The 17522-nt window shown below is 41.1% G+C and overlaps 1 protein-coding gene across 2 annotated transcripts in view; it reads left to right on the top strand.

Moving 5' to 3' along the window:
- The window catches only part of LOC115765537 (homeobox protein cut), an 87693-nt gene that overhangs the window by 31048 nt on the left and 39123 nt on the right, over positions 1-17522 (top strand). The window contains exon 1 of one of the 2 annotated variants that reach the window (XM_030709158.1): positions 8852-9456. The exons of the other annotated variant lie outside the window; for it this stretch is intronic. Within the exon in view, the coding sequence (XP_030565018.1) occupies positions 8926-9456 (531 nt within the window). The 5' untranslated portion in view covers positions 8852-8925. Of the gene's footprint in view, positions 1-8851; positions 9457-17522 lie in introns of those variants that run through there. 2 annotated transcript variants of the gene reach the window in all.

The raw sequence follows: 17522 nt of genomic DNA, 5'->3' as shown, positions 1-17522 counted from the left end.
TTTGGTCTTAATTTGCTTGGGCTGACCTTCGACTGGCCTACCCTTTTGCCTTGCAGTGTCAGCAGGCAAAATAAACAAATGCCAAATATTTGACTTGGAATGTTATGGTAACTAAACCCCGGCCCCGGCCCCGGCCCCGGCCCCGGCCCCGACCGGAAATTGCGTTGTTTCACCCTTTTTCCGCTGGCCTTGGGCCACAGGCGGCAAGTCTGCTCTGCACTTACTTTATCTTAAGTCAATTTGTTGCCCCTCATCATCAACTTTATCACCAGCATCATTATTAACATTATCATCAGCATTCTCATCATTGTCATTGTTGTGGAATTTTGTTTAGTAAACGGTTTAGCTGTCTTCTCTTTTTTATACATAATTGGACTGTGTCAACCGTTTGAGCCGCAGGAAAAAACAAAGCAAAACAAAACAAAATACAGTCATAGATCAAGAGATTCCCGAACTCTCTGACATTGACATTTTTATGGCCCGCTGTGCCTGGGCAGCGGCTTGCCTAGTCGCAAAGCCCGAGCACAATTAGCAGGAAACTCCAGCCACACACGCACACTGAGTTCCAGGGTGCAGCGTATTATAGGGGTTTATCATCTATTTTTTGCGGCTAGGGGTTGCTCATTTCTATCTGTGCGGCTGCTTCTCTAATGTGATTTCATTAGACTTTGACCTTTTGATACCCTAAGCTGAATTGAAGAAAGGGTATTATGCTTTTGGGTAAATTTATGTAACAAGCAGAAGAAAGAATCTCAGACTCCAGAAAACAAAGTCTTGTTCAGGCAGAGTCAGGGACTACAAAAGCCCGGCTAAATTAGTTTATCCGATATTTCCTTACATGTTCATAATATCGATAAACATCGATTTTGGTATATGGCTTTTTAAACCTAACTCGTATATCAAAATAGTCAGATACACCAAATTTGGCAGGTAGATTCTCGTAAAGTATACACATATAAATCAAGTTTCGTTTTTCTCCAGCGAAATCAAACAAAAAGTAGGGTAGAGCCTTGTGTTCTAGCAAAGACAACATAAACACAAAGAAGAGTAACGCTCAGACATGCGAAAGCGAAGCAATATTTCTAGACTGGCTTCTCAGCTGGCTTTTCATCTGGCTTTTCAGCTGGCTTTTCAGCTGGCTATGCAGCCAGCCAACTGGCTTTTCACTCTCCTGCCGAACTCTCTTTAAGCTGTGAGAGCGTCTTTGGCTCTTGGTATATGGGCGAGCTTAAGCGCCATAATTATCACATAGATCGGACTATAAATACCGAAGTTAGACAGTAAGGCATTTTCCATACACATAGCTAGAGGCGCAAAGAATGAAGAAGCTTGTAGATAGAAGCTGGAAAGTTTTGTAAGGGCAGCTTGGTGTTGGCTCTAGGGTATCTCCCAGCTGAGCACTTTCTCACTTTGTTTTGGTTCGTTTTTGGTTCTTGCTTTCCATTGCTGCACCTTTTCAGGCCTTGACTTTGGTTTCGATTTCGATATGTCAATTATTTAGCTAAAACCCAGCCCCCTCCGCCCGCCCCCTTCGACGACCATCCCTTGGGCCGCTTTCAATTTGATTTTTATGATTTTGCGGCGCATTTAGGTTCTGCTTCATTTGCATTTTGTATTGAATTTGTTTTTGTATCCTCAACCGTATCTGTATCTGTGGCTGTATTTGTAATTCACGTATATTTGTCTGCGGTTGTCTTTGTGGTTGCGGCAGCTGCTGCGGCTCCTCTCACTCGGCACCTACGCCTCTCCCGCTCACTCTCCCACGCTCCCCTTCTCTCTCCCTCTGACATTGCAAATGGCAACTTAGGCAAATTGAAGGCGGACAAACGCGAGAACAATGCCAACAACAAAGTTAATGGCAAACTCTGCCCAGGGGAACAGCAGCAGCAGCTGATATGTCCGCAGATGTGGCTGAGAATTTACAATGTTCATCTAGCTCAGACTCTCGATAGCAGCAAATTTGATTTCCATTTTCAATTTTCAATTGAAAAAGTTCTTAGCTAGGCACATTCCGGCAGTAATACGATCTTATTTAGCTGACAACAGTAGAAGCTGCCTTTGACGAACAGAATATTCAGTCAGATATATTGTCGAGCAAGCTTTTTTTCCTACTTCCGACTTGTGACTGGCAACTATTTCATATGTTATATAATTCATTTAAATATGAATAATGGGCATAGTTTTGCAACTTTTTATGTGCTTAGCTCTGGAGCGGAAATCTCATATGACGTTCACTCCAGGCAGCTTTCACTGTATTTTATCGTCATCATCATTTTATATAATTCATTTAAATATAAATAATTGGAATATATTTGCAACTACTTCTGTGCTGAGGGGATATAACATTTGGCGTTCGCTCCAGCCAGCTTTTACTGTATTTTATCATCATCATTTGTTGCCACACGTTGCACAAGGGATCTGCTCGTTACGCTAATGCATCGTTTAATGCCGCCGCCCCAACTCAGCAGGCAGAAAGAAAAAAATTCATTGAGAAATTCATTTTAATTAACAGCAAAATGCATTTGGCGCCAGCTGAAAGTCGGCAACGTCGCGCACCTGCGCAAAAAAAAAAAAATCAAAATAAAATAAAAGAAGAATAATATCAGAGAAACTGCCGCACTGCTGCCCCTTGTCTCAGCCTGGGTGGCCTCTGCTGCTGCTGCTGCGGCTGCTGCTGTATGTGCAACATAATAATTTGTAAACATTTATCAATTATGCAGCAACAGCGGGAGCTGCAACAGCAGCAACAACTACAACAAAAATGCTGGCTACTTGCAACGCCCCCCAAAGATGCCACAGGCGACCGCACCGAGCTCCACTGCCAACTGGCCACATAAATTTTCCACATAGGCCAACAGTCGGCGCGGCAGGGCGCCCAGTTGCACCCCCCTCCCCCCCCCCTCCCTACTCACCGACAGTTTGGCAGCCGCAGAGTGCATTCCAGAGGCGTTCGGGGCGTTGATTTGCCTGGCCCCAACACGCAATTAAGTGCAAGTGGGCAACACCTCAGCCACAGCTGCAGCAGCAGCAGCAGCAGAAGGGGGGCGGCGGGTCGCGGGCAGTGAGGAGCTTAAAGACGACTCTGTTGCACGTTGCACGCGCTGCACGCGGCCAATTCAGTCGATCAATCATAAAATGGCTGCGTGACTTGTTGACAAGTGCAACAATAACAACTTAATCCAATGCAACACGGCAACACAGTTGCATGCAAATGTTTATAAACACGTGTTGCCAAGCGCAACAACATTTCGAACTAGTTCCGCTGATCTATAGGCATATAAGATATATTAATATTGATATGTTTATATTAGTTAGTTGAAGTTGAAGTTCTCGATATGCTGCCATATCAAAAAATATCAAATATTTATATTGATATGTTAATATTATTTTAGGAGCAAATGACAAATGCCATCTATCATAGAATATAGTGTATTTGATATGTTCTTAGGAACTAATTCAATTGAATGCTTTTGCTTTTGTTTCTTTGTTTTTTTTTTAGATTTATATTTTATATTATATTGTTATTCTATGTGATCATTTTAATTCTTTATAAATATTACTCACTGTCATTTTGAAGAGAAAATAGCGAATTTCTTATGTTCCTTTACGAACTAGTTCAATTGAATGATTTTGTTATTGTTATTAGATCAATATTATTTTATATTGTTATTTTACTTTTTTAAATGATTTTGCTTTGTTTTTTTAATTTTATTTAGATTTTTATTTTTCTTATTATTTAATATTATTATTTCATGCATTTGTTTTATTTAATTTCATTATCAAAATATCTCTGCCTTAGACTATGCTTAGCAACATGCTGCACATTTTGACAATTAGAATGCGCCCAGCAACATGCTGCCAAGGCGAATTAAACTTCTTGTAGCAACATGTCTGTCTGCATTTGCTTGACTCACGCACTCGCAACTCTCTCGCTCTCTCTCTCTCTCTCTCTCTCTCTATCGCTCTCTCTCCCTCGCAGCAACATGCTGTATGTGTGCTTATGTTAACTGCCAATCAGCTGTTTAGCTCATGATTTGTTCGATGCAACCGACTGCAAACTTTCGCCGCATTCGCTTCAGTTGACAGCCGGAAGGCGAAATCAAACGTTGTTCGAGCGCAGTCGACTGCACAAAGTTGCCTTAGCTCTATTCTTGGCCGTAAGTGCGTGTATCTCTAGACGCATAAGTATCTGCATTGTGAAATAGGCATCTATGCGAGCAAATGCGCATTTAGTTGGCGCGAAGCAGACAAGGGGACAGAGAGAAAGAGAAGGAGAACGAGAGTCAGAGTGCTTCGAGTTGCTTGAATCAAAAATTCATTCACAAGTGCATTTACGTTTTTCATTCATGAATCGCGTGTGATCAAAAAAAGAGGAAAAACCAATGTCGTGCGTCGCGTGTTGAAAATATTTCAGGTGTTGTGGAAAATTTAAAAATAAATATACAACAGCTATAAAATTAAACGATCTACAATCACAACAATTAATTAATTGAGAAGCAACGAAATGCGGCGAGTCATGGCGTGGTGGTAACTAAACCCCGGCCCCGGCCCCGGCCCCGGCCCCGGCCCCGACCGGAAATTGCGTTGTTTCACCCTTTTTCCGCTGGCCTTGGGCCACAGGCGGCAAGTCTGCTCTGCACTTACTTTATCTTAAGTCAATTTGTTGCCCCTCATCATCAACTTTATCACCAGCATCATTATTAACATTATCATCAGCATTCTCATCATTGTCATTGTTGTGGAATTTTGTTTAGTAAACGGTTTAGCTGTCTTCTCTTTTTTATACATAATTGGACTGTGTCAACCGTTTGAGCCGCAGGAAAAAACAAAGCAAAACAAAACAAAATACAGTCATAGATCAAGAGATTCCCGAACTCTCTGACATTGACATTTTTATGGCCCGCTGTGCCTGGGCAGCGGCTTGCCTAGTCGCAAAGCCCGAGCACAATTAGCAGGAAACTCCAGCCACACACGCACACTGAGTTCCAGGGTGCAGCGTATTATAGGGGTTTATCATCTATTTTTTGCGGCTAGGGGTTGCTCATTTCTATCTGTGCGGCTGCTTCTCTAATGTGATTTCATTAGACTTTGACCTTTTGATACCCTAAGCTGAATTGAAGAAAGGGTATTATGCTTTTGGGTAAATTTATGTAACAAGCAGAAGAAAGAATCTCAGACTCCAGAAAACAAAGTCTTGTTCAGGCAGAGTCAGGGACTACAAAAGCCCGGCTAAATTAGTTTATCCGATATTTCCTTACATGTTCATAATATCGATAAACATCGATTTTGGTATATGGCTTTTTAAACCTAACTCGTATATCAAAATAGTCAGATACACCAAATTTGGCAGGTAGATTCTCGTAAAGTATACACATATAAATCAAGTTTCGTTTTTCTCCAGCGAAATCAAACAAAAAGTAGGGTAGAGCCTTGTGTTCTAGCAAAGACAACATAAACACAAAGAAGAGTAACGCTCAGACATGCGAAAGCGAAGCAATATTTCTAGACTGGCTTCTCAGCTGGCTTTTCATCTGGCTTTTCAGCTGGCTTTTCAGCTGGCTATGCAGCCAGCCAACTGGCTTTTCACTCTCCTGCCGAACTCTCTTTAAGCTGTGAGAGCGTCTTTGGCTCTTGGTATATGGGCGAGCTTAAGCGCCATAATTATCACATAGATCGGACTATAAATACCGAAGTTAGACAGTAAGGCATTTTCCATACACATAGCTAGAGGCGCAAAGAATGAAGAAGCTTGTAGATAGAAGCTGGAAAGTTTTGTAAGGGCAGCTTGGTGTTGGCTCTAGGGTATCTCCCAGCTGAGCACTTTCTCACTTTGTTTTGGTTCGTTTTTGGTTCTTGCTTTCCATTGCTGCACCTTTTCAGGCCTTGACTTTGGTTTCGATTTCGATATGTCAATTATTTAGCTAAAACCCAGCCCCCTCCGCCCGCCCCCTTCGACGACCATCCCTTGGGCCGCTTTCAATTTGATTTTTATGATTTTGCGGCGCATTTAGGTTCTGCTTCATTTGCATTTTGTATTGAATTTGTTTTTGTATCCTCAACCGTATCTGTATCTGTGGCTGTATTTGTAATTCACGTATATTTGTCTGCGGTTGTCTTTGTGGTTGCGGCAGCTGCTGCGGCTCCTCTCACTCGGCACCTACGCCTCTCCCGCTCACTCTCCCACGCTCCCCTTCTCTCTCCCTCTGACATTGCAAATGGCAACTTAGGCAAATTGAAGGCGGACAAACGCGAGAACAATGCCAACAACAAAGTTAATGGCAAACTCTGCCCAGGGGAACAGCAGCAGCAGCTGATATGTCCGCAGATGTGGCTGAGAATTTACAATGTTCATCTAGCTCAGACTCTCGATAGCAGCAAATTTGATTTCCATTTTCAATTTTCAATTGAAAAAGTTCTTAGCTAGGCACATTCCGGCAGTAATACGATCTTATTTAGCTGACAACAGTAGAAGCTGCCTTTGACGAACAGAATATTCAGTCAGATATATTGTCGAGCAAGCTTTTTTTCCTACTTCCGACTTGTGACTGGCAACTATTTCATATGTTATATAATTCATTTAAATATGAATAATGGGCATAGTTTTGCAACTTTTTATGTGCTTAGCTCTGGAGCGGAAATCTCATATGACGTTCACTCCAGGCAGCTTTCACTGTATTTTATCGTCATCATCATTTTATATAATTCATTTAAATATAAATAATTGGAATATATTTGCAACTACTTCTGTGCTGAGGGGATATAACATTTGGCGTTCGCTCCAGCCAGCTTTTACTGTATTTTATCATCATCATTTGTTGCCACACGTTGCACAAGGGATCTGCTCGTTACGCTAATGCATCGTTTAATGCCGCCGCCCCAACTCAGCAGGCAGAAAGAAAAAAATTCATTGAGAAATTCATTTTAATTAACAGCAAAATGCATTTGGCGCCAGCTGAAAGTCGGCAACGTCGCGCACCTGCGCAAAAAAAAAAAAATCAAAATAAAATAAAAGAAGAATAATATCAGAGAAACTGCCGCACTGCTGCCCCTTGTCTCAGCCTGGGTGGCCTCTGCTGCTGCTGCTGCGGCTGCTGCTGTATGTGCAACATAATAATTTGTAAACATTTATCAATTATGCAGCAACAGCGGGAGCTGCAACAGCAGCAACAACTACAACAAAAATGCTGGCTACTTGCAACGCCCCCCAAAGATGCCACAGGCGACCGCACCGAGCTCCACTGCCAACTGGCCACATAAATTTTCCACATAGGCCAACAGTCGGCGCGGCAGGGCGCCCAGTTGCACCCCCCTCCCCCCCCCCCTCCCTACTCACCGACAGTTTGGCAGCCGCAGAGTGCATTCCAGAGGCGTTCGGGGCGTTGATTTGCCTGGCCCCAACACGCAATTAAGTGCAAGTGGGCAACACCTCAGCCACAGCTGCAGCAGCAGCAGCAGCAGAAGGGGGGCGGCGGGTCGCGGGCAGTGAGGAGCTTAAAGACGACTCTGTTGCACGTTGCACGCGCTGCACGCGGCCAATTCAGTCGATCAATCATAAAATGGCTGCGTGACTTGTTGACAAGTGCAACAATAACAACTTAATCCAATGCAACACGGCAACACAGTTGCATGCAAATGTTTATAAACACGTGTTGCCAAGCGCAACAACATTTCGAACTAGTTCCGCTGATCTATAGGCATATAAGATATATTAATATTGATATGTTTATATTAGTTAGTTGAAGTTGAAGTTCTCGATATGCTGCCATATCAAAAAATATCAAATATTTATATTGATATGTTAATATTATTTTAGGAGCAAATGACAAATGCCATCTATCATAGAATATAGTGTATTTGATATGTTCTTAGGAACTAATTCAATTGAATGCTTTTGCTTTTGTTTCTTTGTTTTTTTTTTAGATTTATATTTTATATTATATTGTTATTCTATGTGATCATTTTAATTCTTTATAAATATTACTCACTGTCATTTTGAAGAGAAAATAGCGAATTTCTTATGTTCCTTTACGAACTAGTTCAATTGAATGATTTTGTTATTGTTATTAGATCAATATTATTTTATATTGTTATTTTACTTTTTTAAATGATTTTGCTTTGTTTTTTTAATTTTATTTAGATTTTTATTTTTCTTATTATTTAATATTATTATTTCATGCATTTGTTTTATTTAATTTCATTATCAAAATATCTCTGCCTTAGACTATGCTTAGCAACATGCTGCACATTTTGACAATTAGAATGCGCCCAGCAACATGCTGCCAAGGCGAATTAAACTTCTTGTAGCAACATGTCTGTCTGCATTTGCTTGACTCACGCACTCGCAACTCTCTCGCTCTCTCTCTCTCTCTCTCTCTCTCTATCGCTCTCTCTCCCTCGCAGCAACATGCTGTATGTGTGCTTATGTTAACTGCCAATCAGCTGTTTAGCTCATGATTTGTTCGATGCAACCGACTGCAAACTTTCGCCGCATTCGCTTCAGTTGACAGCCGGAAGGCGAAATCAAACGTTGTTCGAGCGCAGTCGACTGCACAAAGTTGCCTTAGCTCTATTCTTGGCCGTAAGTGCGTGTATCTCTAGACGCATAAGTATCTGCATTGTGAAATAGGCATCTATGCGAGCAAATGCGCATTTAGTTGGCGCGAAGCAGACAAGGGGACAGAGAGAAAGAGAAGGAGAACGAGAGTCAGAGTGCTTCGAGTTGCTTGAATCAAAAATTCATTCACAAGTGCATTTACGTTTTTCATTCATGAATCGCGTGTGATCAAAAAAAGAGGAAAAACCAATGTCGTGCGTCGCGTGTTGAAAATATTTCAGGTGTTGTGGAAAATTTAAAAATAAATATACAACAGCTATAAAATTAAACGATCTACAATCACAACAATTAATTAATTGAGAAGCAACGAAATGCGGCGAGTCATGGCGTGGTGGCAGGTGCTCTATCTGTGCCTGCAGCTTGGCCTGCTCAGTCTGGAGGCCAACGCTAATGACCACGAATACAACGTGCCCAGGGAGAAGGTGTTGCCACCCGCTGATGAGGACAGAACGAAGCTAGATAAAAGCGCAGTCGAGCTGGTAATTCTGCATTCATTTGCGGCCGGCGAGAAGCATCCGCATCAACTGCGCCACGTCCAGTATCATTTGCGGCATCCAGACAAATATCAGTTGGAAGCGTGGGAGCGCACAGAGCCAGAGCCAGAGCCACATCATCAGCATAAATCGCAGTCTGGCCCGACAACGGCAGTCGATGACATTGATTACCCAGCTGTAAGCACAGACAAGCCCCTGACCCGCCGGGTAACTGATGCGCCTGAAGGCTGCCGTGGCAAATGCCAGAAGAAGATGCAGCGTGCGCAAAGACATCGCCAGCAGAAAATACAGCGAGCCAAGGAAGTGCAGGCACTCAAGCAGGCGAGAAACACACTCCGCAATAACGATGTGAGTAACTGGTTGGGAATTTTAAGCACCCATCGATTGTTGCACAAGATTCGAGCGAGTTATAGATAGCCAAACGAAAAGATAGAAAAAGACAAAGTTAAACGCAAGCAGATTCTTACAATAGAAACCAGATGATATAGTAAACAGATTTGATAAGGCTTTACAGAGGAGAGAATGTTATATATATTATATTATTTAAGAGTTTCCCAAGCTGGTCTTAAAAACAGAAAAAGAGATCTTTGAAGGTCAGTTGGAAGTCGAGAACAGGCAGTTATATATCAAACTAATAAATAGAGTGTGTTATACACCTTTTCCTTCCACTAAGAGTGGACTATAATAAAAGGAAAATAATTTCCAATTTCCTCATCAAAGATGATGTCATGCCGCAACAAAAGGTGCTCAGCATAAAGCCCTAAACTATTCTCAAAAGAATTGTGGATGCAAATTGATGCCTTTTATTATCAGTTCATTTTTCATTTTTATTTTCAATGTGTTTCGTTTTTTTTTTCTGTGTAAGTTTTGCCCGGATTTCAACATTTAAATGAATTGAATTGTTCATTAATTTCCAAGCCGTCGTCGTCGAGGCAAATGATAAGCAAATTTGTACCCCTTGGCCCGCTGAGAGTTTCCACAGTTTTAGTTTCGGTTTCAGCTGCCGAGCTTGGCATACAAATTAATTCGTGTTTATTGGTCTGCCAGTGCACGTAGCGCATAGATCTTTAGCCGTAGATTAGTTGATTGTTTGTATGGCACGCTTTTTATTATTAATTGCCTGGCATAATTGTTCAGATTCAATTGAGATTTATGAAGCGACGCTCGAATTGCACTCCCCATTACCAATTAAAAGCGTTTTAATGCCCATATTCACACCCGCTCTTTGGGAAATTAAAATGAAAATGAAAATGAAATGCACATGAATCAGAAAATCACAACAACAACAACTGAATACCACGTACTTTTATTGTGGCACACAACAGAAGGCGTCGCCCAAGATTTTGCTAGAACCCCAATCGATGCGAGTGTAGAAAATTGCAGCTGTATTAGTGCACTGCGAAACGCTGAACGTGTCGCTCCTGCACATGCTGTGCAGGTTAGAGCGAGAGGGCAACAACAACAGCTTCAAATCGCCAGCTCTCACAGCATTCGTGCGTGTGTCCTCTGCTGGCGTCGCTTTACCGTTCGGCGGCAGACAATCCCTCCCTCTCTCTCTCTCTCTCTTTTGCTTCTTCTTGATCTACATTTACTGAAATATAAGAGAATCTACTAAGCATATTATGTATATATGGTTCTTATAGAGATTATTATATAGATATATCAAATCGTTCTTTATATAAATATATTCGCATATGATTTAAGAATCCAAATTGGATCGATAAACAGAGATACTTAGGTCTTTTTAAGAGAATCTACTGAGCAAATTTTGTGTCTGACTTTCTTTTACAGATAATTATCATCTATCTGTATATAAATATATAAGAACCTGTGTTCCAGATAACATAGCTCGATTTTGTGACACAAACAGAGAAATTTGACTCTATCTTTTCCAGTCTTCTGAGATCAGGAATATATATATTCGTTATTGGATTGCTTATGCCTCCTATCGATCAATGTTAATACATATTGCTGCTTAATGCATTTTTGAGTATCTTTCTGTGTAAACTTTCGGTATTTTTATTTGTTTATTTACTCGTATGCAAATATTCTCTCATTAAAATTCACTTTGTTAGCGATCCGCTGGGAGGTGTGGAAACCAATTCCACTTTCATCTGGCTAATCTCTTTTCATTATTAACACAGCATTGATATTTGGTTCGTTTGCCGGAGCCTCGCCTCTGCCCCCCTGCCGCCCGCCCTTAACGCTTTGGCGCCTTGCTGCTCAATTTTATTTGCTGCACTAATCGATACCGACACTTGCCCCTCCCCTCCCCCCTCGCCCCTTGTTGCAACTTTTCGAATGAGTCTCCAGCTCTTGCCACAGACTGTGGCGGGCTGTCATGGCCGGGGGGTGGAGAGGCGCACTTCAAACATTGCGCGCCGTTTGACATTTTTGGCGCTAGTAAACAACGCAGCTGCAGCATCAGTTGCTGGCAAAGGGGGAAGGGGGGCAGGTTGTGTCAGGGGCGTGGCGAAGGGGGCCTTTCAATTAATTCAAGGCATTAAAACAATTAAACGGCTGTGGCTTCATTGACTTGGCACACGCTGCCCCCCCCCCCCCCCCCCCCCACTCCTCCTGCAAGGCAACCAGGCCACGCCTACTTGTAGTTCAAATCCGCCCCCCTTTGCCCTCGCCCTCAGCCTCGCCCAAGCACACTTCGACTTCGATTGTGACCCAATTTTCACACAAATTAGTGCAGCTAATTTTTAATGATGATTTTTCAGTAACGCCTTCAGTTTGAGGCCCACTTCACTTGGCATTTTTCATAATTTCCATTTCTTCCATTTCTTTTTTTTTTACGCAATTTATGAGTAGCTCCCAACCCTTGCGCCACCCCCCCCCCCCCCCCCCCCCCCCCTCCCTGCCACAAAGGGGTCTTTGTGCCGACAAATGCAATTGAAATAAACATGGAAAATGTTGTTTGGTCTGCTTTATCGTGTGGAGGAGGAGGGGCTGTGTTGGTGGACTGGGAGGGGGAGTGGACTGGAGCAACTGACGCCTTCATCTTCATCTTTTCAAGGGTGTTGCCCCACAGCCAAAGCCAAAGCAGGCCGAGAAAGCAGATCCGGAGCCAATGTAGCCGCCGTCTCCATGCGTTTCAACTCATTTGCACCTAATTGTCATGCAAAGGGGCCCTGAGACGGGGCCAGATAGGTGTTTATGCAGAGTGAGAGAGAGAGAGAGAAAGAGAGAGAGAGAGAGAGAGAGCCCTGTATATATCAGTGCACTCCGAGAAAATGTTGTGCACTTTGTACTTAAATCAAGTGCAAATGTTCGCCTGGGCAATAAATTCTTATTCACAAAAATTCACTTGAAGCCATGTTAGGAAAAAATTGGGTATATCGTACTTGAATCAAGTGCAAACGTTCTTAGAGTGAGCATTAAATTCATTAAATTCTTTAATAAAGAAATATTTCTTTATCAAAAAGTTCCCAAATAAACAAATAAATTCTATGACATGCATATCAAAGATGTTTAAAAAGTTCTTTGAAATTGTTTTAGGCTTATTTCAAGCTTACAAATTCTTGAATTAAGTATTTAAATGCTTCTTTCTGTAACAATCCGTTCTAAATACCGGGTTGATTTGAACTAAGCATAAGCTTAACTTTCAGTTTCTCAATTATATTTAGTTTAAGTTTACAAATTCTTGATGCAAGTATTTAAGTGCTTAATACAAGACTTTATTTCTGTTACCATCAATCAAAATTGATTGATACTCATAAATTGATTTTAACTTAATTAAATCTTTACTTTAACTTTATTCAAGAGTATTAAAATATGTACATTCTCTTAAGCAAAATTAGGTATATGGTTTTTTCTCCAAGTGTATCTGCCTCTGCTGTTATGGCTATGCCCACAGCTTGGGAGGGGGGGAGGGGGCCTCACCAGCTGGCTGCCACATTTTTATCATTTTCTGTAGCTTTTCTCTGGCTCAGCTTCTTTCATGTTCTCTCCATCTGCACCTCTGGGCAAGTCGTTGACTTAATCTGCATTTTTTTTTGCTGTGCAGTTTTTTGCAGCCTTCTTTGCTATTTGCTTGCCAATGTGCTCACATTTTTGTGTCCCTGGTCAACAAGAATGAAATTTGCATAGTTTCCGGCTGCAACGCTTTAATTTTCAGTTAGACCCGAACGTATCAAGTACCCGCAACAAAAAGGAATCCCTGCCTTAATTGTGAATATAGAGATATCAGAGGGCTGCCTGAACTTGCAATTAACTTCTGAAGATGTTTCTTGAAACGTTCCAATTAGAAGAACATCAGATTAGATTAGTTTACTTGAGCTATCGATCACAACATTTCAATCGAATCGATAAGTATCGATGTTCAAAGTGGCGTGGGAAATTTTGTATGTCTATATGGAATATTTTTTTCACATGAATTTCGACCAGAAATAATGATGTCAGATTTTGATGCCAAATTGATGAAGAGTTCAAGCCATGAATAAAAAACCAAACCTCGTGAAAATCGGATGGGATTTGGCCAAGTTATGGGGATGGGAAATTTTGACCTATGTCTATAAGCAAACTATTTAGGAATAAATAAAGTGTGTATATGTGTGTGTGTGGGCGTGTGCGTATTAGTGTATGCATGCATGTATGTATGCATTTATGTACATATGTATGCATGCATGTATGTTTTTTAACACCAAACGCAAACTAAGCTTATTTGTCGCTGTGCTGCAAATTTAAATAAAACAAATTTCTACCAAGTGCTCTACTACTCGATTCTCATGAATTCAAGTAGGCCCAGCAGTTTTTGATGCATTTTTAGTAAGTGCCTGACAAGTGTGTTGGCGATGAAGTCAAGGTTGAGTATTTATATTTTAGGTATGTAGGTATGTATGTATGTAGGTATATATGAATGCATGTGTGCATGCATTTATGTATGTTGCATGTTGCCATATATACAAGCAAACATGTATACATATATATTCTAACATATAAACATATACATGCAGACATGCACCCAAACATATATGTACGCATGTAAATTGTTATATATGCATACATGCATGCATATATTTGTATGTATGTACATGTACGCATGTAAATTGTTATGTATGCATACATGCATGCATATATTAGTATGTATGTACATGTACGCATGTAAATTGTTATATATGCATACATGCATACATACATTGAATGTATGTACATATATATGTATGCACATGTATGTAGATAAATCAAAAATATATATTTTCCATAGAATTTATAGCTTGATTTCCCTAGAATCGGCTTTTGATATGCTGTCAACAGGGTATTTGCTAGTCAAAGTCTAATTCTCTTTCCTCTATCTCTCTTTCCATCTCTATCTCTCCCTCTCCCTCGCTTACTCATTTCGCATGCTTCTCTCATCTGCACTGGGCTTTCGTGCACTTCTCTGGGATTCCCGCTATTCGCAGCATTTCAAGTGCTGCTAATTCTATGTCACCTCAAACAGGATGAAGTCCTGGACGCAGGCAGCTGCGTTTAGCCGTCAGCCAGGTCTTTGTTGGCCAGTTTGCTCCTGCCCACCTCCCCCTCCCCCTCCCCCTCTCCTTCTGCCCTGCTCAGCTCGGGCTATAGAAAAAGCTACCCCAGCGCCAGCTCCCAGCTTCCAGCCTTGTGCTCTGTCAACGTGTGGAAAATTCTCGTTTTTCATTTATGCTGCAACGTTTTGCATTCGCATTTTATTTCCACAATTTGCGCAATTGTATTTTTAGTTTTTTCTTTATATATATATTTTGTTTTTTATCATTTTTGTTGTGCTTGCATTTTAAATTGCATTTGTTTTTCTGATTCGTCTTCCCTGTGGCAGCAGCCTGCACATGTTGCCACATTTCTTTCGGAATATTGCTTCTCATCGTTTTTGCCTTGTCGATTTTCAATTTTCCATTTACCATTTCCCAGTTTCTACTACGCTTTCCTTGCCGTTATTCAAATTCTGGTTGTCGTTTATCGCCTTTTGGGCAGCCCCAAAGCGCTTTTTATTACCCGCAATTTGCGCATTTTCACTTTTAGTTTTAATTAACTAAAAATTTGGTGCGACAGCCAGAGAAAAGCGCCCGCAGCCCCAGCCCCGGCCAACCGCTGCCCCACGGCTCCCAAGGGCGACTTTTTGCCTTTTTCTATGCCAAATACCCTTTCTACAAAAAAATATTCTAATTTTTACGTTAAGTAGTATGAAATACTGTGCCAAAGGACAGCTCTCTTGGGCCAATATGTACTTTGGCATACTCATTTTTTTTAGCTCCAATCTTTTTCCATACTTCATTGAAGATCTTTTGCCCGGACTCAAGCACTTTTTCTTTTAATCACAATATTTTAATACAAACAATAAAAATATACTTTATTTATGGAATATTTTTAAATATTAATACTTATGCGATGGTCATTGTTAAATAAGAATAATATATATTAATAATTTTATAATTAATTATATAAACCGATAAACAGCTTCGTTGGCATAAACACTAAAAAAAACGTAGGTTGTTTATAAGGTTATTTCAAGAACCTGCTCGCTTGCGGTCGACTCCAAGATTGCAGACGCCCCGCCCGCCTTCGCTGCCTTAACTAATTGAGAATTACAAGCGTGAAGCAATGAGAAAAGCAAAAGAAATGTGTACGAATCTTGATTATGCGTTAGAAAAGATTTTATCTATATACTACTGCCAGATTTGTTTTCCTTCTGTCACTTATTTTCTAAGTTACGATCTGTTTCTTCGTGCGAAATAAAAAAGCTCTAGGTAACGATCTTAGTTTATAGAGCCTAATCAAAAGTGATTGTAAGTATTATTATCGGTACTTGCCCATAACTTTTATATATATATTTTGTATATGTTCCTGGCCATCAAGTTGAGTTGCCAGCACATAAATTTTGATCAGCTTTCAATATTATGCATATATGCATATTATATTACGATATTAGAGCATGAAATCTTCGCCATTTGGCAGATAATTATTGACTTTCTGCTTAATTCTCTTGCTATTTTGATTTTCCCCTGCATTTTATTTGCATTAACAGCACGTTTTACTATTTTATTTCGGCGCCCTCGTTTTGTGTGCTTAAATTGTTTTTCTTCCTGTTTCGTTTTGTTGTTTTGCACACAATTTTCCGGCACATTTTCACATTTTCTCAGTTTTTTCTGCCGCACAATTTTAATTATTTGCAAATGGAAGGCTTTCGGGCGGGCAATCTCCGCCAACCCAGCCAAACCGGCCAGCTACTCATTGTTTATGGCCGGCTCCTTTGACAAAAGGATCGACGCCTCGGGGCGGTGCGGGGCGGGGCGGGGCAGTTGCCTGCAGCTCTTTTGGCCGAAAAGTTCAAAGTGCAAGTTCCCGTTTTTGACTCTTTTGCAGCTTGCGGCTTTCTGCGCCTTTCTGCCACAACAACAACAACAACAACAACAACGGGAACAACAACGAGAACAACAATTTCTTTTGTTCTGCAAACTAATTAAACATTTGAAGAATACCCCTGGCCGATGCCCAGGTAGGGTTAGGTGCCCCGCCATTATTGTTGCCGCACTATTAATTTGTTTTTAAATCGTTTCTTCTGCTCGTTTATGCGCTTCTAGAAGGGTAACACGATTCAGTCGCACAGCAAGAGACATAGCCCCATTATTAATATATTTTTCCTCTTCTTTAAACGAGTTGGTATATTCTTGTTCCAACTATCCATCTATATAGCTGATTAGGTTAACTCATCCGACTGTGAGGAAATGTTGACAAAACTTGGCAAATCTTCGTCTTCTTGCTGCAGGCAGCTTATGTGTTGGAACCAACTAGATCGTAGAACTATATCCTGTAGATGACATAGGGAAACTCAGTCGAAACTTTGTTCTAAGACGAAAAGCTTTTGTTTCTCACACATCAGCCTAATCTTATCAACATGGGAATACTATATCTGTTAGCTATATTTTGTAGCTATATTTCTTTTCTATGTAGAATTCATTTGTTCTTCGAGTTAACTTGACAAAAACTCAGCCAGAGCATTTCATCTTCGGCGTGCCGCAAACTCTATTCTTTTCTTGTTGTTCTTTTTCTCAACTGAATTCTCAGCTCTTGCAATTACCAAACACTTGGTGAAACCGAGTGAATGGGCGCACGGCTTGGAGGAGCCGTGCCCGAGGCTTGATTAATGGCCACGTGGACGTGGCTTCATTTTGATTGCCGCCTGTCCAATTGGCCGGCACATCATTTGTTTTACACAACTCAAATACAAACTGGCGGCCAATATCAATACACAACAACAGCCGAGAACAACCGAGCACAGCCAAGAAGAACAACAACGGCGATTGGCTTTTCAATTTTGGCCCCAAAATGAAAACGGATTTGCTTTCTGTTGCGCGTTGCCCATTAATCAGTTTCAGGTTTTCCTTTTATTTTCCGATTGCTGTGTGGTCTCTTTGGCAATACAAATTAGC

Source organism: Drosophila novamexicana, unplaced genomic scaffold, assembly GCF_003285875.2.
Source record: "Drosophila novamexicana strain 15010-1031.04,08,12 unplaced genomic scaffold, DnovRS2.1 tig00000974-arrow-arrow-pilon, whole genome shotgun sequence".
Taxonomy (NCBI): domain Eukaryota; kingdom Metazoa; phylum Arthropoda; class Insecta; order Diptera; family Drosophilidae; genus Drosophila; species Drosophila novamexicana.
This window is presented reverse-complemented; position numbering and strand designations above follow the sequence as displayed.